The sequence below is a fragment of the Lontra canadensis genome, unplaced genomic scaffold, assembly GCF_010015895.1.
Source record: "Lontra canadensis isolate GAN:19392208 unplaced genomic scaffold, GSC_riverotter_1.0 scaffold33, whole genome shotgun sequence".
NCBI classification, from domain to species: domain Eukaryota; kingdom Metazoa; phylum Chordata; class Mammalia; order Carnivora; family Mustelidae; genus Lontra; species Lontra canadensis.
The window spans coordinates 13,110,574-13,138,572 of NW_022631027.1; the positions used below are offsets into that span (position 1 = coordinate 13,110,574).

The following is a 27,999-nucleotide window of genomic DNA, read 5'->3' on the forward strand; positions in this document are numbered from 1 at the left end:
ATGTATTTAACATCACTGCCTGTGTATACACAATTTTTAATTCTAAACTTTAAAAAGGTTGAGGGGCATTTGGATGGCTCAATCGTTTAAGCGTCTGACTTTGGCTCAGGTCATGATCCTGGAGTCCTGGGATTGAGGCCCCTATCAAGTTCCCCCAAGAGGGAACTCAGAGCCAGGAACAAGGGAGCTCGGAACAAGGGAGCCTGTTTCTCCCTCTCTCTCTGTCCCCCAACTCAAGCTCACTCAATCTCAAATAAATAAATCTTCAAAAAGGTTAAGACAGTGAATTTTATATGTATTTTGCCACAGATTTTTTTTTAAGTGGAGTACACTACAAAAGTTAAATTTTACTGTGTGTAAATGATACCTCAATAATCTGACTTAAACTGTAGCTGGAAAGTTCTGAAGCTCATCAATAAAATTTTAGGGGCATCTGGTGGCTCTGGTTCTGAAGCATCTGACTTCCGCTCAGGTCATGATCTCAGCATCCTGGAATCAGGCCCCACGTTAGGCTCTACACTCAGCGGGAAGTCTGTTTTTCTTTCTCCCTCTGCCCCTACTCCCACTGATGTGCATGTACATATACTCCCTCTCCCTCTCTCAATTAAGAAAATTAAAAAAAAATTTTTTAGATACACTGAATAATACCTATAGATGAAAATGAATATCTTAAAAAACAAAAAACAAACCCACTTATAATTGCACCAGAAATAAAAGACCTAAGAATAAACTTAACTGAGGACGTGAAAGACACACACTCTGAAAATTATAAAACACAGATGAAAGAAATTGAAGACAAAACAAATGCAATGCTGTATTATATTCACAGGCTGGAAGAATTAGTTTTGTTAAAATGTCCACACTACCCAAAGCAATCTACAGATTCAATGTAATCCCTATCAAAATACCAATAGCATTCTTCACAAAACTATAACAAATAATACTAAAACTTCTACAGAGGAACGCCTGGGTGCCTCAGTTGGTGAAGCACCTGACTTTCGCTCAGGTCATAATACCCCAGTCCTGGGATGGAGCCCTGAGTCAGGCTCCAAGCTCAATGGAGAGCCTGCTTCTCCCTCTCCCTTTTCCCCTCCCCACCCCCTACTCGTGTGCCCTCCCTCTCTCCAATAGAATCTTAAAAAAAAAAAAAAAAAATTCTACAGAATCACAAAAGGCATCAAATAACCAAAGCAGTTCATGAGAAAAAAACAATGAAGTTGGAGGTACATTTCAAGATAATACTACAAGGCTATAGTAAAACAGTGCGGTTCTGCCACAAAAATAAACACACAGATCAATCAAACAGAATAGAGCACACAGAAATAAACCCATCCTTATATGGCCAATTAAACTATAGCATGGGATGTAAGAATATAAAGTGGGGCAAAAGACAGTCTCTTAAACGAGTGGTGCTGGGAAAACTGGACAGCTCAATGCACTAGAATGAACCTGGATGACATTCACGTCATACCTAAAAATTAAATGGATTAAAGACCCAAACGTGAGACCTGAAACTGTAAAACTCCTAGAAGAAAATATAGCCAGTAATCTCTTTGACATCAGCCTTAGCAACATTTTTCTAGATGTGTGTCCAAAGGCAAGTGAAATAAAAGCAAAAATAAACTGTTGAGACCACACAAAAATAACAAGCTTTTGAAAAGCAAAGGAATCCATCAACAAAACGGGAAACCTACTGAATAGAAATTTGCAAATGATACATCCAATAAGAAGTTAATATCAAAAATATATAAAGAAGTGACACGACTCAACACCACTCCCTCTCCACACACACGAATGATCTGATTAAAAAATGAGCAGAGAATCTGAATGGTTCTTTCAAAGAAGATATACAGGTAGCCAGCAGATACATGAAAACATGCTCAACATCACTCATCATCCATTAACAAAGCACTACTTAAATTAATTATAGTCCATCCATATACTAAGTAGTTATTAAATAACAAAAACATTCTGATACATGAAAATGGACCTATTCCATAATACTGTTGAATGAAGTAAGGCACAGAACAGTAGGCATGTACTATCTATGGTTAAATATACAAACCCTGATGTATACAAACATACATACACAGACAGGTACACACATATATCCTTGCATATGCCTTAAATATTTTTGGAATATATCAAAAAAACTCCTAACAGTGACCTTCTCTGAGGTGACAACTAGAAACCACAGGAGGGACATTTAGACACTATATCCTCTTGTACAAGTGGGACTTCCTATGTTCATATATTATTTTTTAAATAGTTAACACAAAATAAGCAAAAATTAATTTAGAAACATCTGGTGAATAAAGTGGTTAACTGAATTGAGGAATGCAGGTAAAATCTGTCTCTGAATATACATTGTGGGCTAAACATTATCAAGATAAATCAATCCTCTGATCTTCACTACATTCTCATTATAGAAAATCCCTCACATCACAATCTCCAGGGTGAAATCTGATCATTGTAAAAGTTCTCAGTGAGGGCTGTCTGGGCGGCTCAGTTGGTTAAGCAGCCAACCCTTGATTTCAGCTCAGGTCATGATCTCAGGGTTGTGAGATTGAGCCCTTCATCATGCTGGTGCTGGGCAAGGACCCTGCTTAAGATTCTCTCTCCCTCCACCTCATCCCCTCCTGCTCACATGCATGGACTCTCTCCAAAAAAATTAAAATGTTTCGGAGTGCCTGGGTGGCTCAGGGGGTTAAGCCTCTGCCTTCAACTCGGGTCATGATCTCAGGGTCCTGGGACCGAGCCCCACATCGGGCTCTCTGCTCAGCCGGGAACTTGCTTCCCCCCTCTCTCTGACTGCCTCTCTGCCTACTTGTGATCTCTCTCTGTCAAATAAATAAATAAAATCTTAAAAAAAAAAAAGAACTAAAAATTTTTTTTTAAATTAAATGTTTCAGTGATTTTATAAGTATTTTCTTTGACATCGAGTAACATCTTTTCAGTAACAGTTTAGTTTAAAAGATACTACAGTTTGCAATCATAATGGGGTTTTTGCCACAAAATGTAAGCACCACACCAGCAATGACTCTGTCTTCTTCACTGCTGTATCTCTTGTAACTAGAACAATGTATGACCATAGTAAACATTCATTAAATATTTATTGAATGAGTGAATCCTTGGCTATTATTGTCTTCAAAAATAAAGGAAAAATTACTTTGTCTATCTTGCTTTAAAATTATAAACTATTCTATTAGACAACATGGCATAATCTTTCAAAATACTCTTGTATGTCCTTCAGCATGATTTCGCTTCTTGCTTAATTTAGCTCATGTAATTTTACATCCTTACAGTTAAACATCTACTAGAAAGTACTAAATCTTTTTTTTTAAGACTTTATTTATTTGAGAGAGAGAGAATAAGAGAGAGCATGAGAGGGGAGAGGTCAGAGGAAGACTCCCTGCTGAGCAGGGAGCCCAATGTGGGACTCAATCGCTGGACTGCAAGATCATGACCTGAGCCGAAGGCAGTTGCTTAACCAACTGAGCCACTCAGGTACCTCAAAAGTATTAAATCTTAACAGAAACATTTAAAGACATCACATATATCACAGATTCAGTATCATGAAATAAAATTTTTTTACTTCAACTAAAAAGAGCATGTTTTAATGATTATAGCTGCCAGCACAGGTCTACCTAGATCAGTGGTCTCCAAAGTAGGCAGTGATTGTGACCACATGCTGAGGTAGAAGAAAATCTCATAAATTTGATTTATATACATTTTCAATTTATATATTTGAGTATTTTATTAATAATACATAACATAATAAAGCAATTATCACGTACAAGGCACTATTCTAAGGAAATGTATTAACTCACCTAGCTCTTACAATAATCCAGCAAGGCAGATAAAATTACTGTTCCATTTTACAAGTGGAGGCACTGAAGCATGAAAGTTAGAGGTTTCTTCTTTTTTGTCTGTTTCAGTGGCTGACCCAATTCACCTTGATAAAGGCAAGATTTAAACCCTAACAAAAATGAACTATTGGGACTTCATCAAGATCAAAAGTTTTTGCACAGCAAAGGAAACAGTTAACAAAACCAAAAGACAACTCACAGAATGGAAGAAGATATTTGCAAAGGACCTATCAGATAAAGGGCTAGTGTCCAAAATCTATAAAGAGCTTAGCAAAGTCAACACCCAAAGAACAAATAATCAATCAAGAAATGGGCAGAGGACATGAACAGACATTTCTGCAAAGAAGACATCCAGATGGCCAACAGACACATGAAAAAGCGCTCCACATTACTCAGCATCAGGGAAATACAAGTCAAAACCACAATGAGATACCACCTCACACCAGTCAGAATGGCTAAAATTAACAAGTCAGGGAATGACAGATGCTGGTGAGGATGGGGAGAAAGGGGAACTGTCCTACTCTGTTGGTGGGAATGCAAGCTGGTGCAACCACTATGGAAAACAGCATGGAGTTTCCTCAGAAAGTTGAAAACAGAGCTACCCTATGACCAAGCAATTGCACTACTGGGTATTTACCCTAAAGATACAAATGGGAGTGATCCGAAGGGGCACGTGCACCTGAATGTTTATAGCAGCAATGTCCACAATAGCCAAACTATGGAAGAACCGAGATGTCCATCAACAGATGAATGGATAAAGAAGATGTGGTATATATATACACAATGGAATACTATGTAGCCATCAAAAGAAATGAAATCTTGCTATTTGCAAAGACAGGGATGGAACTAGAGGGTATTATGCTTAGCGAAATAAGTCAATCAGAGAAAGAAAATTATGATCTCCCTGATATGCAGAAGTTGAGAGGCAACATGGGGGGTTTGGGGGTTAGGAAAGGAATAAATGAAACAAGATGGGATTGGTAGGGAGATAAACCACGAGACTCTTAATCTCACAAAACAAACTGAGGGTTGCTGGGAAGAGGGGGATAGGGAGAGGGTGGTGGGGTTATGGACATTGGGGAAGGTATGTGCTATGGTGAGTGCTGTGAAGTGTGTAAACCTGGTGATTCACAGACCTGTACCCCTGGGGCTAATTATACATTTTATGTTAATTAAAAAAAAAAAGATTTAAACCCTAACATCAGATTCCACCTTCTTAACCACTAAACTATACTGTACATAATACAGTAGTTGAATAGTGTATGCATATAATTCACAAATATTCACTAGACTCAAGCTCAACATGTTTTATTTGTTTTAGGTTGTTTTTGTTTTTTAACTTTTGGGGATACATAATCAAAAGGATATGGAGATCAGTGATAGAGGAAACCCTGAAAGTCTAGCTCTTATATTCAAGAACATCCTGGCTATAATGATTCCTCCAATTCTAGAAAAACTATAAAGGTAATCTTGTAAGTCATATTTAGACCTATAAACTAGGCAACTATCTGGAAAGTATGTGTAGTATTTTTTGTCCTCCCTTTGGACATTATTTATATATATATATTTTTTCCTGGAAAGCTGTTTAAGATTAAAAAAAAAAAAGCAATTTGAAAAACAGTGTGGAAGTCCCTCAAAAAGTTAAAAATAGAACTACTTTATGATCCAGCAATCGTACTACTGGATATTTATTCAAAGAATACAAAAACACTAATTCAGAGGGATACATGCATCCCTATGTGTGTAGCAGCATTATATATAATAGCCAAGATAGGGTAACAGTCCAATTATGCATGAGTTGACGAATGGAAAAGATGTGGTATATCTATACAATGGAACAGTATTCAGCCATATAAAGAATGAAATCTTGTGGGACGCCTGGGTGGCTCAGTGGTTAAGCAGCTGCCTTTGGCTCAGGTCATGATCTTGGGGTCCTGAGATCAAGACCCACATCGGGCTCCTTGCTCGTCAGGGAGCCTGCTTCTCCCTCTGCCTCTGCCTGCCATCCTGTATGCCTGTGCTCCCTCTCTCTCCCTCTCTCTCTCTGACAAATAAATAAATAAAATCTTTAAAAAAAAAAAAAAAAAGAATGAAATCTTGCCAACTGCAATGATGTGGATGGAGCTAGAGAATATAATGCTAAGATAAATATACGTCAAAGACAAATACCATACGATTTCACTCATACATGGAATTTAAGAGAACAAGCAAATTAAAAAATGAGTGTGTGTGTCAAAACAAAAACAGACTTTTAATTACAGAGAATAATCTGATGGTTACCAGAGGGAGGGTGTTGGGGTTAAATAGGGTTAAAGAGTTCATGAAGATTAAGGAGTGTACTTGTGATCACTTGAGCACCAAGTGATATATAGAACTGATAAATTACTATATTGTATACCTAAAACTAATACTGCATTTAACTAATTGTAATTAAAATAAAAACTTAAAATAGAATGAAAAAGCAATTCAATCATAATTCTCAAGAAAAAAATTGATCCAACATGCAATCACATTTGAGTACATTGATATTCATTAAGGAACATAGTATTCAAGAAACAAGCGTTGGCAAGGATGTAGAGAAAAAGGAACCTCACACACAGTTGGTGAGAATGCAAACTGATGCATCCACTGTTCCTCAAAAAACTAAAAATAGAATAGCATATGATCCAGTAATTCCACTACTGGGTATTTACACAAAGAATAAGAAAACACTAATTTGAAAAGATATATACACCCCCACATTTATAGCAGCATTATTTAAAATAGCCAAATTCTGGAAGCAGCCCAACTGTCCATTGATAGATGAATGGATCAAGATAACGTGGTATATATACAATGTAATACTGTCCAGCCATTAAAGAAAGTATGAAATCTTGCCATTTGGAAAGCATGGAAGGAACTGAAGGGTATAACAGTATGTGAAATAAGTCAAAGAAAAACAAAAACAAAAAACTGCAGAAGACAAAATGAGGGGAGGTGGGTGGGTGAACTCAATGAAGGGCATTAAGTATACACTTACCTTGATGAACACTGAGTAATATATATAACTGCTGAATAACTACCTTGTATACGTGAAATTAATACTGTATGTTAATTATACTAGAATTAAAATTAAAAAATAAAATATGGACAAATAAACTTAACAGTACAAGCATTAGGTAACATTGTAAAAAAAAAAAATAGTACCCCTTTAAATACACATATCTGATACTCTTTAACAGACAATGCAAGAAAAGCCAACTAAATGAACCTAAATACTCTTTACATAATGATATTCAAAGTATAAAAACTCAGGTTTAATTCTCATTTCACTGAGAATTCTCAGGCTCAAAAAGTTAAAAAGAAGCATAGGCTAAGCAACACAGCTTATTTTTAGGGCAGTCCAAAACTAATTTGATAAAGGATTTATAATAGCAATCTCAAAGTCCTCAATTCAAAATATTCTTTTCAGGGACACCTGGATGGCTGAGTCAGTTAAGCATCTGACTCTTGATTTCAGCTCAAGTCATGATCTCAGGGTGATGGGACTGAGTACCACATCAGGCTCCATGCTCAGGGAGCAGTCAGTTTGAGATTCTCTCCCTTTCCCTCTGCCCCCGCTCCTCATGCACACATTCTCTCTCTAAAATAAATAAATAATTTTTTTTTTTTTTTAAGATTTTATTATTTGACAGAGAGATCACAAGTAAGCAGAGAGGCAGGCAGAGAGAGAGGAGGAAGCAGGCTCCTCACTGGGCAGAGAGCCTGATGTGGGGCTCGATCCCAGGACCCTGGGATCATGACCTGAGCTGAAAGCAGAGGCTTTAACCCACTTAAATAAGTGCCACCCAGGCACCCCTTAAATAAATAAATCTTAAAAAAAAACTCTTTCAAAAACATTTATTTGTCTCTACAATTTACAAAAAATCAAATTTTCACCTAATGTTAGGAAAGAAAAAGAATCAGTGGCTGGTCTGAGCAGATTAAATTATGGAAATAAAATTATAATATATATGAAAACATATACACCTAAGACATTAGTACTCCTAAGACATTAGTACTAATGATGATGAAAAACTCAAGGGGATAGAAAAAAGCCTTAGCAAATAAATCACATTGGAGGAAATGCTAGGTTATGCTATTTAAGATAATGTTGCCAGAACTACATTTTAGAATATGCTACAAGTCTGCCTTATCAGACCTTTAAACACTGGCAACAGGGGCACCTGGGTGGCTTAGTTGTTGAGGTCATGATCCCAGGATCCTGGGATCGAGCCCTACATTGGACTCCCTGCTCAGTGGGAAGCCTGCTTCTCCCTCTCCCACTTCCCCTGCTTATATTCCCTCTCTCACTGCTGTCAAATAAATAAATAATATCTTCAAAGAAAGAAAGAGAGAATAAACACTGGCAACAGAATCCAAAAATGTCACCAGAGCTAATATATCAACAGTATGAAGTCAGTGATGCTAGTTAGGCTTCAGAGTTGTAATCAAGAATGAATAAAGTGGAAAAAGAGGCTGAATGGGAATAAAAAAAAATGTAAGCAGAATGATGTCCAGCTTTTTACAAACCAGAGTGACTCAAGAAATACCATATAGTACAGACTGTATTTCCTGTAAGCATAAACTAGATATTTGGGAATATATTTATGTATTACCTAATACTTAGCAACTGACCAAAGGCTAATCTTCAAGAAAAAAAAATGTTTGTTAATAAATTGCTATATTTTCCCCCCCAAAAGTTATTAGTTAATTTTTCTACCTTTGGTCCTGAAATTGGGTGGATGGTATTTTTGGCAGATATAGGATGAGGAAAGGTATTTTGGAATGCAAATGCAGAGGAGACAGGATAACCAATCCCACAAGTTGGGTAAGGAAGTCTACCATCAACCTAAAAATAAAAACATAAAAAGGTTAAGGATGAGATATTTTTTGTTATAATACTAATACTTAAAAGCACTATCTTAGAGGCCAATTTTATCATGACACTATGAAACTCTGCTTTATTATAATAGCATGAGGCTAGGATACCTCTAAGTTTTCTAAAGAGTGGCTGTACAAGCTTAGCAAAATAAGCGACTGGACCTGTCTTTGAACTGAGTTCAAACAACGACCTCTCTGAACCATCCTGGTTCTCTATAGGTCTTCCATTCCTGAAAAGGGGGAATGGGCGTAGGGTGGAGTCATAGATCAATAAGCCAATCAGACATAAAATAAAAATTTTCTGCCAGAATGAGAACAAGATACACGTTCTTAAATAGACTAATTCAGACCATAATTTGCTTTGCCACTAAGTTTCAATAAGGCGCAACACCATTAACCAATGCCACCTAAAGACTAAAAGAGAACAACGGAAACACAAACCTTAAGAAACAATTGTACAGGGGCACCTGGGTGGCTCAGTGGGTTAAAGCCTCTGCCTTCAGCTCAGGTCATGATCCCAGAGTCCTGGGATCAAGCCCCGCATTGGGCTCTCTGCTCAGCGGGGAGCCTGTTGTCTCCTCTCTCTCTCTGCCTGCCTCTCTGCCTACTTATAATCTCTGTCTGTCAAATAAATAAATAAAATCTTTAAAAAAAAAAAAAGAAAAGAAAAGAAACAATTGTATACATCACTGGCTGCAAGACAAAAAACATCTACATAGCTATTTATCATAAGTCATGGAGGGTAAGCCTGTCAAATTTTTCAAGTTTGTAATTCAGTACTGGGCACTTCTTTTCACACCTTTTCCCAATTTAGCAAAATATATTCCTTTTTTTAAACATCAAGTACAATCTGATTTACTAGTATAGATTTAAAATTCAATTAGATACGTGCATTTTAAATCCTCTGCCAATGCTCTCCAATCAAAAACTACCAGAAACATATCTATAAGTATACAAGGTGGGTTTATTGCTCCTTACAAACAACAGAGACTGCATACCTTGGGAAACATAGTAAGGATGTGGCAGTACACAGGTGTTAAAAGGGACTTATATGTTAGGTGGTTTAAGAGAGTTTAATAAAGTGTAGCTTTGTTGTGGATCAGATGCTATCTGGAAATGAGGATAATTGTATGACTGATCATCGAAATAAATATTAGGTAAGTCGGGAGGAATGTATTAAGGCCAAAACTGTAATTGGTAAAGAAGGAACAGTCAGGGGTGCCTGGGTGGCTCAGTGGGTTAAGCCACTGCCTTCGGCTCAGGTCATGATCTCAGGGTCTTGGGATCGAGCCCCACATCAGTCTCTCTGCTCAGCAGGGAGCCTGCTTCCCTCCCTCTCTCTGCCTGCCTCTCTGCCTGCTTGTGATCTCTCTCTCTGTCAAATAAATAAATAAAAAATCTTAAAGAGAAAAAAAAAAAAAAGGAACAGTCAATCATGTTAGCCAGGATAGGAGGATGCTTGCCCATTCTATGTTTTAGCATTTTTCATTTTTTAAAATTGTGTTCAGATATGATTATGAGGTGGTCTTGTTCTTGTCTTGATCTGTCACAGTCACAGAGTGGCCTTGCCTGATGTTGATATTCTGTGAAATTATTTATGTTCAACAGAAGAGCCCCAAGACCTAGTTGTGAGTCAGGCCAGCTCTCCTAGCAACACCAGGGCCTTGCTCCCAGATGTAAAGAGCTGCTGTTCTTTTTCTCCTAATTTCTTGCAAGGAGAAAGCAAAAGACCTGGTCTTAGGAGCTAGAAAGCTTAGATATCATAACTAATTCCTTCTAGAATCTAGAGCTGATAGGCTGATAAAAGGACATTTCTTTCTCTTTTCTTTTTCAAATAGAGTTCAGCTTATGCTGCTGCTTCTTTTTTTTTTTTTTTTTTGATTTGGCAATTTTTTAAAATTTCTTTTCAGTGTAACAGATTTCATTGTTTATGCACCACACCCAGTGCTCCATGCAATATGTGCCCTCCATAATACCCACCACCAGGCTCCCCCAACCTCCCACCCCCCGCTTCAAACCCCTCAGATTGTTTTTCAGAGTCCATAGTCTCTCATGGTTCATCTCCCCCTCCAATTTCCCTCAACTCCCTTCTCCTCTCCATTTCCCCATGTCCTCCATGTTATATCTTATGCTCCACAAATAAGTGAAACCATATGATAGTTGACTCTCTCTGCTTGACTTATTTCACTCAGCATCAGTTTATGCTTCTTCTATCATAGTTTCAAACTTAAGCCCAAACTCTGTTCTTCCTTCTTAAGGCTCCCAGAGTACTCCCTTCTTCAGAACATTTGGCATTACTCTGGTTATTACTGAATGATTTCTATATCCAATTAAATTTTAAAAAATAAGTGTGCCCTTGAAATACAGCCTCTTTGTTAAGATTAACCTTTACCTCAGTGCTAACAGTTATAGGACTCTAGCCATATTTGTACCAGCACCTGAAGTCATGAAGACTTCCTCACAGTCTGGGAATATTTTAGTTTTAGGTAATTTACCAAGACCACTCAAGTCTTAATTTAAAACATACCACATTTGAGTTAGGAGAAATCCCACTTCTGATTATGTTGCTGCTAGAATGTACAGGTGGAGTGGTAGAAGGTCCCAATCCATCTTGCTTTCTCACTAGCTGATTTTCATTTAGTTCTTTATTTAACCATGTGATTACTTAAATAAAAGAACAAAACAAGGTAAAGAATTTTGACTAATTTTTCTAATTAACTTCAAACATCTAAAAATCATATTGAGATTTTTAAAATTTCAAGTCTTTAAAACTATCTTATATCACAGGAAAATACAGGTTCACCTAAATTTTTGCCATTAAAGATTCTTATCTTAGCAACTGCCACAGAGAACTCCTTATTCTATTACTATCAGAAGCATACATTTCTGCTAGTCAAGGATCTCTTTGAAGGCTTTCATTTCTAGAATATCTTACAGTTTATTTGAAGTTCACACTCTTGTCTGATAACCAATACAAAAACCAAAAAAATGTTAAAGGCTTAATCTTACACTTTAGTTTCAAATAATTACGTTATTACTATTAGATAAATACAGCAATTAAAATAAAGTAATAAAGAAGTTTGGTGAAGAATTTAAATTATAGTCAATATTTTCAACACTTAATTTTGGGTTACTGACACATGTAATATGGTTTTCTTTATAATGATAACAGTTTTACAGGGCAGCTGATATACAAGTTATTATAACAAAGACATCAAAACAATATATTTAAAATAAATTTTTTGGATGTAGCAATATCTTGATTTACCTATACTTCTATGAATTCAAAAACAATTTTCAGAGTAAGAACACAATTACAAACCTCATTTACATAAAAACATAAAATACTTACATTTTTCATTGTTTTTTAGAAGTTGTTTGCTTTCTTCAAGCTTTTGAACGGTAGCATCTAACTGTTCTTGTAATTTGCACACCTGAAATGTCAATCCTCATAAGTATAATAAAGGCTAAATAAAAACTGAACAAATGTATTTCTATTAATTACTATTAACTACTGTTAAAAGGAAAAAGTTAATTATAGCTCAACTGTGTAACACTATACGTATATATACATATACACATATACTGTACATGTATATGAATACTGAAGGTATCTGAGCCATGATAACCAACTTTTCAAATTGAAGTAAGTTAACTTCTGTTGAAGCTAGTCATGTTCTTTTTGGGGGGATAAAAGCTAAAGCTCTTCTCTAATATAATAAAGTAGAAATTTTAAAAGTATGTTTGAGAAAATGTTATACTTTGCAAATAGTCACACGTGCAAAAATATAAAATATTCACTACCTCTTGCTCTTTAATTCGGAGAGACTGTCCAACATCTTGTAATTCTTTCTGTTCCTTTTGTAATTTGTCTTCCTTCTCAGCCAAAAGCTTCTCTTGCTGAATAGTTACTGTATTCTTCAGTTTCAATTTACCCATTAAAGTTTTCAGATCCCCCTGTAGCTTCTTGATAATTTCATTTGCCTGTAAAAGAGCTTCATATATATATATCTCTTTCTACTTAACCCAAGAAAACTTAATATTCTATTATTTTTTAAAAAACAAACCTTAAGAAGTTCCGCTGATAATGATTTTATTGTAGCTTCAAGTTTTCCTAGTTGTACCTGATTTTTCTCACCATTCTCTTCTAAAGCCACCTGATACATATTTTTTAAAACATGAATAATTAATAGGATGTTTGTATTTAAGAAAAGCATCACTTGTAAATGTGATCACCAATTTGTTTAAAAAATGTTTAAACAGACCTTTTGTTCCTGGATTGTATCAAATGCTTCTTTTGTTCTTAAAACAAGTTGGTCCTTATCCTTGATTTCCTGTTCTAAAACAGCCACTTTTGTTTGTAACTGATTAATATGCTTTTCTTTCTCGTGGCATTCTGCGTCTAGTGTAGAATTCTCTCTTCGCAGAGAGAGGACTTCTTGCTTAGCCCGCTGGACCTCCTACAGGAAGAAAAAAAATGATGCAGTATGAAAAAGAAGTTGGCTGCTCTGGTTACTTATAATTAAGAGGTTTAAAAATTTTTTAAGAAAGTAATATTTTAAAGTTCTAGTAACTTTTAAAAAAAAATAGAAGTCACTCTAAAGGTGTATGTAACTTGTAGACTTGAAATATAATTGTAAGATACACTAATATCTAGTTCAATGACAACAAGGAAAATAATCCTGATTTATGAATAAATTACTACAACTTTTAAAAACTAGTAATAAGGATTTTCTGGTAGCTCAAAATTTACACTTTAAAAAAACCACTTAGGTAATAAATGCCCATTATAACAGATTTCAAAAACATAAATAAATAAAAGCCCTATCATTCTAACACGTAGGCAGTGGTTCTCAAGCTAGTATGCATTTTGAAATCACCTAGAGAGCTTTAAAATCCTACCGATGCCTGGTACCATCCCCAAGAGAGTCTTATTTATAAGTTAGCAAGTGGTATGGCCTGGGAACTAGGGTGTTTAAGAGCTCTGCAATGGACAAGGGTGACAACCATGATCCACAGTTAATATTTTGCTCTGTTTATACACACCAATTTCTTAAAAAGTTCTCATACTGTGCAGTTTTATAATCAACCTTCTTTATATATTACAAATATCTTTCCATGTCAACAAATACGTTAACACTTCTGGATTTCCTCTTGGTTCACTCTTTACAACAAAACCAAGTAAATATAATTGTGAATTAAAAACAGATTTTTAAAAATTTATGACACATCACTTTATAATCAGGTAATACCAACAAAATACTGCCAGTATACACAAATCCAGGATATAGTATTCCTAGATAACTTTCATTTTTAACAAAACTTTACAAAATAATTTTATAGTAATATGCCATAGTAGTTGTAGAAGCAAACCCTGCTATCAGACAGACTTGTATACCAATCAGGGTACTCTGGGGTAATCTTGGGAATTACTTAACCTCCCTAAATCTCAGTTCCCTCATTTGTAAAACAGAAATAATAAATACTTCATAAATCACTTCACTTCATCTTCATAAAAACCTTAATGCAAATTGCTTAGCATAATGCCTAGCACACAGTAAATAATAAATGGCAGCAATTATATTCAGAGAACTAATGTTTAAAAGATAAATTTAACATGATTAGGTAATAATACTCAGAAGTTTAAAAAAAAGTCCCCAGTGCAACAACACAGATGTAGCTAGAGAGTTTAATGCTAAGTAAAGTAAGTCAGAGATAGACAAATACCATATAATTTCACTCATATGTGGAATTTAAAAAACAAATGAGCAAAGGAAAAAAAAAGAGAGAGCCAAGAAACAGACTCCTTTTGGTTTTTTTTATTTTTTATTATTTTTTTAAATTTATTAGAGAGAAAGAGAGCATAAGCGGGCAGGGGGAGGGGCAGAGGGAGAGGGAGGAAAGCAGACTCCCCACTTGGCAGACAGCCAAATGCCAGACTCAATCCCAGGACCCTGAGATCATGACCTGAGCCAAAAGCAGATGCTTAACTGACTGAGCCACCCAGGTGCCCCAAGAAACAGACTCTTAACTATTAAAAACAAACTGATGGTTTCCAAGGGGAGGTGGCCAGGGGGATGGGTGAAATAGGTGATGGGGATAAGGAATGTAGTTGTTGTGATGAGCACTGGGTGATGTATGGAAGTGTTGAATCACTATATTGTAGTGAAGCTAATATTTTACCATACAACAACTAAAATTTTTTTTAATTCCCAGGACTCATAATTTTCAAGTCTTATGCAAATATTGGAAGAAATATTTTGATTAGATTATATAAAACCCATCTAACAGAGCACACTGTTTATAAAGTAGCCAATTTTAGACCTAAGATAAAAGAAGTCATATAGCATTATAATGACTATCCAATGTACTAGGAAGGCTACAATATTTTACAAACTACTATGAAGGGTAAAGGGAGCAGGGAGGATACAGTAAAGGGAGCAGGGAGAATACACTAAAAACACCTATTGGGGCAGAATACTGAGAATCTGAACATAAAATCAGTCAAGCTTTAGAGTTTCCTAAGCACAAGAGACTGGTGAAATGGAGTGGGAAGTATCATAAGCTTGAGTAACACCGGTGATGTTTGTATTTAAATATGATGGACTTAACAAAATCTGCATTTTCTGATTAATTCATGATAATAATGTATAAAGCTAGGAAGGAATCTATCATCAGGGCCAAACCATCAATAATGTGCCACTATTGCAAGATTTTCAAAATGTCTCTGCTGCCTGAAAGAACAAGGGAATACTAAAGACAAGCAAATAAGAGGATTCCAATCCTTGCTCTTCCACTTACTATGTGACTTTAGACAAGTTACTTAACCTCTCTGTGCCTTAGTTCATCATCTGCAAAATGGGAATAGTACCTTCTTTAAAAGCATTGTTATAAGAATTAAATGGCTTAATATATGTAAAGCAATTAAACAGCACCTGTCACATAGCATGTGTTCAGTATGCCTTAGTTATTATAATTACTAATATCATTGTTATTAGACACAACTTCATACAGTTGTCTGACGTGTTAAGTGGGCTGAACGAACCAGTCCTGTCAAGACTGAATATGCTAAACTATAGACAGTGTGGAAATCAAAAGTACACTGAAAAATCTAAAGGCAGTGTCAATGAAGTGCTCCTCAAGACCATAACTAAAAATATCCAAATTTACCTCAGTTCTGTTCTGAATTATCCCTTTTCATCAGATTTTAGATTATCAAGTTTTTTTGGCAACATCTGATTACCCTAATACCACCAAGACAACCTTGAAAAGCATCAGAAGTATTACACAAGTTAACAAAGTCACCAAATTAAAATGTTATTTTAAATTGGAGTAGAGGGAAACAATCCCAAAGTTTAATACCTCTTCAACACCAGACAGTTTTGTTTTAAGTTCTCTGATGGTAGAGTCTCCTTTATATTTCCTTTCGGTTAGGTCTTTATTAGCTGTTTCTAACTCAGATAATTTGTTTTGTAGTTGCTGGATGTTTCGTTGATGGAGGATTTCTAAATCTTTTTTCTGTTGTTCATGCTGCTGTTGATACTGGACCTGTGCCTATAATAAAAATATAGTACCAAAATTCAAAACAACAACAAAAAAACCAAAACAAATAAAATACAGGAAGATTTGAAGAAAAATTAATCTTAGTTATTCTTCGGCGTGATTTAACATTTCCCTGTTTTAAAGAGGATCTATTTTCAATTATGGATTTCATGAAGAAGAAAGGTCAACAAAGGCAAATTTACCATTATGATCTTGTCCTTAATTCCTGTTTCTGTAAAACCCTCATATATTTAGGACAGTCTTCAAGTTAAGGGAAGAATTATATATGATTAGGTTAAAAAACTGCAAAATGGTATAGTGTAAACCTATTTGTGTTAAAAAAAAAAAATGAGCAGGTACATAGGGAATTTCCAGTGTTCATTTTAAATACCATTATTTCATTTTTTTACAACAATGTATATTTTTAATAAAAACTCTAAAATTTTAAAATTAACAAGGTATTATTCATTAGTTCAGTCTTACATTTAGTAGCAACATTTAACCAAGATAAAATTTGAATGTGGTTATAACTGTGTAATCTCTGGTGCCTGTTTGAATCATACCACTAGTCTGTTTATCATTTCTGTTGATGAACACTATCAGATCCTAAGTACCTTTCAAATATAAAGTTTTTTTTGGATTATGAAAGTTATACATACTCTTAAATGCACAAAGAAAATTACAAATAACCAATAATCTCATCCAGGGAGTCACTTTAAGTATTTATAAATATTTGTAGAATATTTATTTTGGGACTATATATTGCTAATATATTTATATTGACATCACCCATACACATACAATATACATTAAGTTTAACTAACATATTTTAAGTTTAAGACCAAACCACTGATACAACTTAATCGTACTTTTTATTCCTTGGCATTTGTACCTTTTCTTTTTCTTTTAAGATTTTATTTTAGAGATAGAGCTCAGGGGAGAAACAGAGGTAGAGGGACAAGCAGACTCTGAGCTGAATGCAGAGCCTGACGCAGGGCTCAATCCCATGACCCTGAGATCATGACTTGAGCCAAAACCAAGAGTCAGACGCTCAACCAACTGAGCCATCCAGATACCCTACGTTTGTACCTTTTCAGAGCATTAAAAAAACTCTGTAAACACTTTAATAGCTGTACAATATTCCATTCTATGGATATACTATAATTCATTTAAACCCTGCATTACTATGGGTAAGGACTTTCCAATTTTTCACAATTAGAAATCTATGATTGCTTTTGTACACAGACATACATCCAAAATTCAGATTATTTATGATCAATTATAGATCAAAAAATGTAAACAGGGGTGCCTGGATGGCTCAGTAGGTTTATGTCATGTTGGGTGTGGAGCCTAGTTAAAAAAAAAAAAAACAACAAAAAAATAAACAAATACAAAATGTGATGTAAGTTGCAAAATTACATTCCAAAAAAGTACCTATTCAAAAATTCTTAAAAGAACAGGGGAGTGTCTCCCTCACAAAATACTTGAAATTTTATATATATTATATATATTATATATACAAGTGTGAGTGTGTGTGTATAATATATACATAGAATTTTATATAACTACTTTAAAATTCTCTCATTTTTTGAAAAATGGAAAGGAGGGAGAAGGCAATAAAAGACAGAAAAACAGAAAAAGTTCAAAAAAGACTGAAAATGAAGGTGGGAAGAAAACCCTGAAGGAGCAATCAAGAATAAACTGGGAAAGATGCTAATGTAACTGTTGAAGAAGGTAATTAAACACACTGAAGGCAATAAAGGCAACAAAAATAAAGGACTTGTTTTATTCCAATGATATTAGAATTTTGGAGTTTTTGTTTAAAAAAAAAAAAAGGAAAGGAAGTGTGAGAGATACCACTACAACATGTACATTTTCTACTTTGTTCACTATAGGTAATTCTGATACACACGAAAATTTTAAAATCACCGCCTATAGCGCACCTGTGTGGCTCAGTCGGTTAAGTATCTGACTCTTGATTTCAGCTCAGGCCATGATATCAGGGTCACGAAATTGAGCCCTGAATCAGGCTTTCCACTAGGCATGGAACCTGCTTAAGATTCTCTCCTCTTCCTCTGCCCTTCCCAGCACCAACCCCTCCCCACACACCAGCAATCCCTCCAAAAAAAAAAAAAAATCCATTATCATTTATTAAAGTGGAAAAATGACATGGTTATTTGATTAAATCCCTCAAAATCACTTCATCTAACTTAGCACTCTTTGGATTAACTCTCAGGACCCAGAACAAAAGACAACTTTCTCAGATGCACAGCAAACATAATTCTTAAAGATGAGATATTTAGGGGCGCCTGGGTGGCTCAGTGGGTTAAGCCTCTGTCTTCGGCTCAGGTCATGGTCTCAGGGTCCTAGGATCGAGCCCCGCATCGGGCTTTCTGCTCAGCAGGGAGCCTACTTCCCCCGCCTCTCTCTCTAACTGCCTCTCTGCCTACTTGTGATCTCTCTCTGTCAAATAAATAAATAAAATCTTAAAAAAAAAAGGAGATATTTTATTTATCAAAAAAAGAATAGAATGAGGAAAGGATTCCACTACTATTTAGCATTTTTCTATACAAGAAAAAAAGACATTAATTTTAAAAAAATTACCATTTTTATACATTATATATCTACCTGAAAAACCTAAGACAATCAGCCCTAAATCTATCAGAATCGGTATATATAATGTAAAATTAATGAGTATGACATTAATGCACAACAGCAACAATCAGAAAGTTATCATAGTGGTGGGACACAGATAGTCCAATTTATAGAGCAAAAACCTGTAAAATCTCTTAGGCAAAAAAATTTAGTAAGAACTGTAAAAAAAAATAAAAAGAAGAAAAGGAACAAAGAAAGAAAACAGAGGGAAATAAAAGGCAAACTATAAGCCTGTTTTAAATAAGACCTGAATAAATGAAAAGATATTCTCTCTTCTGGGTTAGAAAATCCCAAAAGAAAAAAAAAGAAAAAAAAAAATAAAATCCCAAAAGATATCAGTTCCCCCCAACACTCCAAAACAAGCTCAAATATACAAAGGAATTTAGAATATCTTAAAGGTTGCATTTTAAATCAGTGGAATATATGGTATTAGAACAAATGACTGACTTGATATCAAAAAATACCTACCTCATATTGTACTCCACAAAAATATACTCCAGATTAAAAAGTTAAATACAATATACCTGACAAAGGACTCGTGTCCACATCAGACAAATCTGTAAGTAAAATACTAATAGTCTAATTTAAAAATGGGCTAGGAGCACCTCAGTGGCTCAGTTGGTTAAGCATCTCCCTTCGCTTCAGGTCACAACAGGGTCTTGGGATGAAGCCCCACATCGGGCTCCAGACTCAGTGCAGAGTCTGCTTTTTTCTGTCTCTGCTACTCCCCCAGGTTGTGCGCTCTCTCTCTCTCTCTCGTGCTTGCTCATTCTCCCCTTCTCTCTCTTAAATAAATAAAAAAAAAATCTTTAAAAATAAACAAAAATAAAAATGGGCTAAAGATGCAAATAGGCAAGAGAATTCTTGAAATTCCTATGAGAATATCCAGGTGGTCAAGATGCATATGAAAATGTGTGCATTATTTTCATACACCCTCAGAATGGCAGTGTAAACTGGTATTCCACTTTAAAACAAAGACTTATCAACAACAGCCAAACTGTGGTAAGAGAGCAAATATCCACAAAATGATCAATGTATAAAGAAAATGTGGCATATATACACAACAGAATATTACTCAGCCACCAAAAAGAATAAAACCTTGCCACTTGCAATGATGTGGGTGGAGCTAGAGTGTATTCTACTAAGTGAAATAAGTCAGTCAGAGAAAGACAAATACCATATGATTTCATTCATACGTGCAATTTACTAACAAAACAGATGAACATAGGGGAAGGGAGTAGAAAAGAGAGAAGGAAGTATACCATAAGAGATTCCTAATGATAGAGAACAAACTGAGTTGATGGAGGGAGGTGGGTGGGAGATGGGCTAAGTGGGTGATGGGTATTAAGGAGGACACTTCTTATGATAAGTACTGAGTTTTATATGTATATGATAAATCCCTAAATTCTACTCCTGAAACCAATATTGTACTATATGTTAACTAACTTGAATGTAAATAAAAATTTGAAAAAGAAATAAAACAAAGACTATAACAAGAGACAAAGACACTGTATAATTTATTAAGGAGAGAATCCAACAAGAAGATATGAAAATTGTAGATAATTACGTACCCAACATATATTTTATTATGCACCCAACATACTTGGGGAGCACCCAAACACATAAAGCAGCTAACAACAAACATAAAGTGTTGGTGAAGATGTGGAGAAAAACGAACCTTCGTGAACCTCACATAAACTGGTGCAGCCACTGCAGAACAGTATGGAGGTCCCTCAAAAAATTAAAAATAGAAGGGCACCTGGGTGATTCAGTCTGCTTCTCCCTCTCTATGCCATTCTTCCTGCTCATTCTCTCTCACTCACGCTCTCAAATAAATAAATAAATAAATATTTTTAAAAAATTTTTAAAATAGAACTACCCATAAGGGCTCCTGGCTGGCTCAGTCAGAAGAGCATGTGACTCTTGATCTCAGGGTTGTGGATTCGAGCCCCAGACTGGGTGTAGAGATTACTAAAGAAAATGAAGGTTTAAAAAAAAAAAAAACTGCCCTAAGATCCAGTAATCACACTACTGTGTATTTACCTGAAGAATACAAAAACACTAATTCAAAAGGATATATGCACTCCTATGTTTACTGAAGCATTATCTACAATTGCCAAATTATGGAAGCAGCCCAAGCATCTCCCGACAGATGGATGACGAAGATGTGGGTTGTTTGCATGTGTGTGTGTTCCATTAGATATAAATATATATATAACAAAACACTGTTCAGCCACAAAAACAAGAATGAAATCTTGCCATTTGTAAAAGACGGATGGAGTCAGAGTACAATGTTAAGCAAAATAAGTCAATCAGAGAAAGACAAATATCATACGATTCCACCCATATGTGGAATTTCGAAGAAAAGGCAATGGACAAAGGAAAAAAAGACAAACCAAAAAAGAGACTCATAGAGAACAAACTGATGGTTATTTGAGCAGGGGTGTGGGGTGGAGGGAATAGGTAAAACAGGTGATGGAGATTAAAGAGTACACTTATGATGAACACTGAGTAATGTATATTATTGTTGAATTATGGTATCGTAAACCTGAAACTAATATAACACTGTATGTTAACAATACTGGAATTAAAATTAAAAACTTAATAAAGATGAAAAAAAGAATAGGGGGAAATAACTGTCATACCCTTTTAGATTTAGTAAAATCTTTTTGGCTAGCATATTTGCAATATCCAATGGCATCTTATATAGGTATACTGCAATCTCACTTCAAGGAACAAAGAATGTTCATTGCAGTATTATTTGCATCAGCCAAATACTGAAGCATTTAAATGTACATCAGTTGGGTAAGTAGTTAATTTACGTTATACCCAAATAATGAATACTATGTAGCCGCTAAAAAGGAATATCTGAACTGATAAAGAATGACCTATGATGTCATGTTAGGTGAAAAAAGTTACAATCAATATATACTGTAGGACCCCATTAGCACAGAATACAACCAAAACCCACTATGCATGTACAAATATATGATTTACATACTTCTAAATTTGTAAATATCAACAAATATTTACAAAGGTCATATTATTTACATATAAAGAGAAAAGTCTGGAAAAACACATACCAAAATGTTTACAAAATTACCTCTATGTAATAAGAATTTTAAGGAGCAACTTTATTTTTTTATATACTTCTGTAATGTTTGAACATATTAAAACAAGCATATATTACTTTTATAACAAAGTGACTAACAGCAGCAACAAAATAATTTTCTATTTTCTTTAATGTTCATACCTGCAAGGCCTTTTCTTTTTCATTTGTCAGTTCCTGGGAATGTTTATTTGACAATGCAGCTGTATGTGATGCCCATTCATTCTGCAACTTATCTAATTCTTGGATTTTTTCTGATAATGTCTGTATTAGAGTTCAATTCAAAATATTAATTAAGCCTTGTGAATGTTATTACCTTAGAACATGACAATATTTACAAAGGATATTAAAGAAAAGGAATCACAGCTTTCCAAAACATCAAAGCCTCTTCCTACACAGATTTTTTTTTTTAATTTGAGGAAATCAAGATTAGAATAAAAGAATTTTAGAGCTAACATGGCCCAGAAGGCAAGCTTAACTATCTTTAACCTTTTAGTTAAGTCTGGCTCTTCACCACCCAATCTTCTCCTGTGACATTAAGAAATAAAGCAGCCCAGGATAGAGCAAGTCAATTGCATGGAGTGGTTCATTTACACACAATCAAACTGATGGGCTATGTTGCTCAGGACAATTTCTGCCTAAAGCCATGCCACTCGTCAGATACTGAGGTCCTCAGTTTTAAGGACTAAGGGCAAAAAGTAGTAGCTCTGACTGAAATGATAATAAGCCTATCAGAATAAGTCATAACACTCATATGGAAGGGAAAAGGTTAGAAGATACAAACTGAAACATCATTTTAGACAGGAGGTGTGAGATGAAAAAAAGAGCAAAGAACTGACATGTGACAGGTACTATATATTATTTAATGAAGACCTGGAAGGTAACAAATGTTTGGATGGAATCAACTATCAGAGAAAGGATCAGATTAAGACAATTTACTCGTGAGGAAAGGTGACAAAAAGGAGAAGGAATTCAAAGTTAACATGCCTTAAAAAATAATACACAAAAGCCTGGATAGGATTCGAGAAGTAATTCAGAGCCAATGTTTAGAGAACTCACAAAGACAAAATGAAATCTGCATTACCTTTTGTGTGAAATTCAGTTGCCTAGTAACATCATCTAGTGATTGAATCAATGATAATTTTTCTTCCTATTTATAAAATAAAATTACACAGTTTACAATTTAATCATCTATAGCTGTGCTACTCAAAGTACAGCATCAGCATCACCCTGAGAGTTTTGTTAAAAATGCAGAATTTCCGGTTCTACTTTAGGTCTTCTGCTTCACAATCAGAATGAGCAAGATCTCTAGAGGATTTATGTACCACTATAATTTGAGATGCACTAATCTATAGCTTTGACTAAAACGACTTTCTGAAAACTATAAAGAGGTATCCTAATGTTTTTTTCTTGCTCCATATACCTTATAAAATTATTGAGCATTTTGTAATTCTCAATATACACTTTCATATCTTTTTTCCTTGAGACAGGTGTAATACAGTAGTAGATATTTCCATACTTATCTACCAGTTGATGAAACCATAGTATAAACAGTTTAAGTGACCTGCCCCAGATCACAGAAAATTAATAAAAATGATGGGACCTAGTTTTTCAATTTTTGGCCCAGTTCTACTCTCACTGTATCTTGATTAAATGGAGAAAAACAAAAACCAATAAGGTAAAAATAAATTCCTTACTTATTATAAAAACTTACTAGACATCTTTAAAAATACTTTATTCTGAAAACAAAAATAGCACTATGCTCTTCAGTGACTTATCAGAGACTTCTGGCACTTATTTTTAAAAGAGTAACTTGAATTTAAATCTTACCTTGCTACATTTCAAACAGCTGGCTAAAAACTTCTTTATTTCCACATCACTTCCAGGTAAAAGTTTTAATGAGAGGTGTGTAAGATGCTTAAAAGGATTTGTCTCTACCACATTTAAAAAGGCAGGTGAGTTATCCAAAATAGGTGATGGAGAAACTAACTGTAGCAAAAACCTTTGAAAAGAAAGTATCACAAAATAACAACACTTATGAGATAGTGAAATTCTCCCACTGAATAAATGCCAGTGAATCACTGATGATTAGAAACACTGGGAAAGGGGGCACAATGGAATCAAAGGAGCCAATATAAAAGGACTCCCAGTGGTAAAACTGGATAAACTAATAGCAAAATGAAAAAACTGAGGAAGAAACATAGAAAGCATTTACTGTAATACACTGAATATACAAATGTTCATAAGCTCACAATGAAAGACAAAGCAGAAAAATAAAACCAAAAACCCACTGAAAGCACAAAAGTAATTAAAATAACAACTCTTTACTCTAAAAATTAAAAGAATTAAGCATTTATCTTTTTCTTTCCAGAGTAATCAAACAGCCCAAACTGATGAGGAAAAGTTCTCCTTTATAAAAAGGATTATACTTAATAAATATAAAAGGAAGGACGGAATTAGAAATGCATAACTTTGTAGTTCCTAAAAAAAAAAAAAAATAAGGGATTCAAACAACAATCATCAATTAATGAAACCAAAAGACAAAAGGTTAGTCAACTTTACAATGAAAGGATCAGGCTTTAGTATCACACAAACATGAATATACACATACAAACACAAATTCATTCCTCTTATCCAAGTTCATTATAAAATCATGTACTTGATGCTGTTAAATATTTCAGATAGTTGTAATGACTCTGTCAAGACATGAAAATTAAGGAGTAAATATTTTTATTTTAACCATGATTCCTTAAAATTTGTTATTTAATAGCCCTAAACCCAGTTAAAAATAGGAGTACTTATAACACATACAAAATATCTTGCCATCAATTTGTCTTACAAAGAAGAGTTTGTCTTGAGAGAATTTTAATGACCTAGGGTTCTCATGAGACTTACCTTGGAATTTCTTTGGCTTGTTCTTGAGTACACTGCTGAAGGAGATCTATAAATTTCTGTGGGAAAGCTAAGAAGTCTACCAGAAGGCCTTGCTGGAATTTTAAACTATACAGAAGAAAAGAGTTTTAAAAAATTTAATTACTATCTTTAATTATAATTTAAACCCTAAAATATTCTTTTCTTATTTACCAAATACCCATTAAAATCAAGAACTAGAGAACTTTTTTATAGAATTTATCCCATGGGAGGGGAAAAGTCAATATATTTAGCTAAAGCTCCAAATTCAAGCTGTTTTAAGCAGAATTCTGATAAGCTATGGAATATTTACTTTCAAAAACATCCTGAATAATTATAGTATAAGCAGTCCGGCATTCTCAAAATACCAAAGGTTCATAACGTTGCATTTCAAAGACAATAGTACCAATACATTAATAAAACTTATTTCCTAGATTAAATATAAAAACAGAAAAATAGATTTAGTTACCTCTGAAAATCTTCCTCGGAAATAACAAGGTTATATAGAAAAAATGGATCAGTATCATCAGTCAGACGGATAACTAAATCCTAAAAGAAAGATTTTATTTTTTAATGTTTTCAATAAATAGGCTTTTAGAGAAATTTCTTCCTTCTTAGAAGTGAAATTATCCGGGTGCCTGGGTGGCTCAGTGGGTTAAATCCTCTGCGTTCGGCTCAGATCATGATCCCAGGGTCCTGGGATCGAGCCCCGCATTGGACTCTCTGCTTGGCAGGGAGCCTGCTTCCTCCTCTCTCTCTCTCTGCCTGCCTCTCTGCCTACTTGTGATCTCTGTCTGTCAAATAAATAAATTAATTTAAAAAAATGTGAAATTATCCAATAACAACAATGTATCACCAATATTCTTCAGGTGACTTTGTTTTCTGGTACAGCTGGGTTTTCATTAGTCTTCAAGAGACTTAAGAATCTTAAACAGGGGTAGATATTCTGCTCCTTGAGAGCCATGTAGGGGTCTATACAAACTAATTAAATGTTAGCAGTTGAAGGCTGAGGAATACCTTCCTATTAGAGGCTTGGAAGAATTGAGACCTAGTCCTTGCTGCACTATACCATGATAATATTTTACCACTGGCCACATCATATTCAATTATATTTTCAGTTTCCCACAAGTTAATTGTCTAATATTTCAAAACTGCCAATATATCAGCTGAAATGACAAGCAATCATGTATCCTAATAAAGGAGTATTTGCCTCTCAGGCAGAGGACAGGAGTATCAAGTAACATGTTGCCAGGGCTTCTTCCTATGGGCCTATTCTCTCCTACTCCAGGTGGCCGGTGACATGGAGCTCCATCTGTTTTCAGTTTCACATGAAGTAAATATCTTTCATAAAGACCACTTTCTACATAAACTTACAGTATGGCAGAACATCACAGCAGCTAAAGCTGACAGAGAAGTACACAGAAATTATGTACTTTAGAGAACACTTATGTGACGAAAACAGACATAGCAACAAGATGATGGAGGCCTAATGAAGAACTAATCAGCACTCAGGTTAAGAATAAGCTTCCACTTTGAAATAAAATCTACTTATGGCTACGGAGGAACTGCTAGGGTCCTAGAAAAATCTGAACACTTATGGGTAGAGCTAGAAAATGAAGAGGAACAGAAGGCCTAAGGAATAACATGTAAAAAATATAACATATAATCTCTTCTCCAGAAAATTAGCAATCTGGGTATTTGCTCTACCTCAGAACGTCCTGTTCTTTAGGCAGCTTCTACTGCAGTACTTCTTGAAATTCACCCCAAGATGCTATAAAAAACTGAAGCTACTACTAATACTACAAGGTCCTTGAATATCATGTTTAGGGAAAGCTATGACACAGAGAAAACAGATGCTGTACTTCTTAGTCATCTTGTCTGTATCCATATCACTGCTAATGACTCATACTTTTGAAGATCATATAGGACTGATGCTCTAAAAGCTTCCCTTCAAAAGGTACAGATTCAAAAATATCTCTTTGCAGTGCTTCCATTCATTCTATCCTCACATGTGCAACATGAAACGCCAATTCTACAGGGTAGCAATATATATTCTAGCAACTTATAAGGGTATTGGGCAAACCTAACCAATTCTCCCAATCCCCAACCCTTCCTGTATGCTTTAGAAACAGATGGTACAGGAGCACCTGGATGCCTCAGTCAGTGGGGCATCTGACTCTTCATTTCAGCTCAGGTCATGATTTCAGGGTCGTGAGATCAAGTCCTGAGTAGGGCACACTCAGCGAGGAGTCTGCTTGAGACTCTCTTTGTGCTCTCTCCCTCTGTCCCTTCCCCCACATGCACACTCCTCCCCAACCAAATAAATAAGTAAAATCTTAAAAAAAAAAAAAAAAAAAAAAGAAGAGGAAGAAATATATGGCATAGGGGCGCCTGGGTTGGAACCTCTGTCTTCAGCTCAGGTCATGATCTGAGGGTCCTGGGATAGAGCCCTGCATTGGGCTCTCTGCTCAGCAGGGAGCCTGCTTCCCCACCCCCCCACCCCCGCCTCTCTACTTGTGATCTCTGTCAAATAAATAAATAAACAAATAAAATCTTTAAAAGGAAAAAAAAAGAAATGTATGGTATAATAATCTCTCAGTCATTGTCTTAGTAGATTCTACCACCCCAGATTTGCAAGTTGCAAACTGGCCCAAAACTAAAAAGCAAGTTGGTGTAATAAAAGAGCTCACATTCTTAAAGAACAAAAATAATTATAATGCATAGAAATTACATTTCCCCCCCAAAATGAAAATATTTCAAAAGAAATTAATACCAACCTTTCTGTGAACTGGATTGGAAACTGACTGTAGTTCAATGCTCACTCTAACACTTACTCTCCTGTACGAAAAGATATACCCAATTGTCAGAAACATTCGTATGGAAGGAATTAGCACTCATTCATCCGAGCTGAAGTTTTCAGTCTTAAGCTGTAAGATCTTCCACTGGTATTCCCTAAGTTATGAACAGATATTTCGGAAGCATACCAGATTTGAAGTTTAAGTTCTTGTTCTT

General features: G+C 35.1%; 1 protein-coding gene across 2 annotated transcripts in view; it reads right to left on the reverse strand.

Annotated features, from left to right (window-relative positions):
• SASS6 (SAS-6 centriolar assembly protein) overlaps window positions 1–27,999 on the reverse strand; it is a 46,511-nt gene that overhangs the window by 13,206 nt on the left and 5,306 nt on the right. For both annotated transcript variants that reach the window (XM_032867212.1, XM_032867213.1), the window contains exons 2-14: window positions 27,765–27,825; window positions 25,457–25,536; window positions 24,973–25,077; window positions 23,908–24,079; window positions 23,162–23,227; window positions 22,222–22,341; window positions 16,134–16,325; window positions 13,037–13,231; window positions 12,839–12,928; window positions 12,576–12,755; window positions 12,124–12,205; window positions 11,299–11,435; window positions 8,611–8,739 (exon numbers count right to left, since the gene is read on the reverse strand). In XM_032867212.1, the coding sequence (XP_032723103.1) occupies window positions 8,611–8,739; window positions 11,299–11,435; window positions 12,124–12,205; window positions 12,576–12,755; window positions 12,839–12,928; window positions 13,037–13,231; window positions 16,134–16,325; window positions 22,222–22,341; window positions 23,162–23,227; window positions 23,908–24,079; window positions 24,973–25,077; window positions 25,457–25,536; window positions 27,765–27,825 (1,609 nt within the window). The remainder of the gene's footprint in view (window positions 1–8,610; window positions 8,740–11,298; window positions 11,436–12,123; window positions 12,206–12,575; window positions 12,756–12,838; window positions 12,929–13,036; window positions 13,232–16,133; window positions 16,326–22,221; window positions 22,342–23,161; window positions 23,228–23,907; window positions 24,080–24,972; window positions 25,078–25,456; window positions 25,537–27,764; window positions 27,826–27,999) is intronic.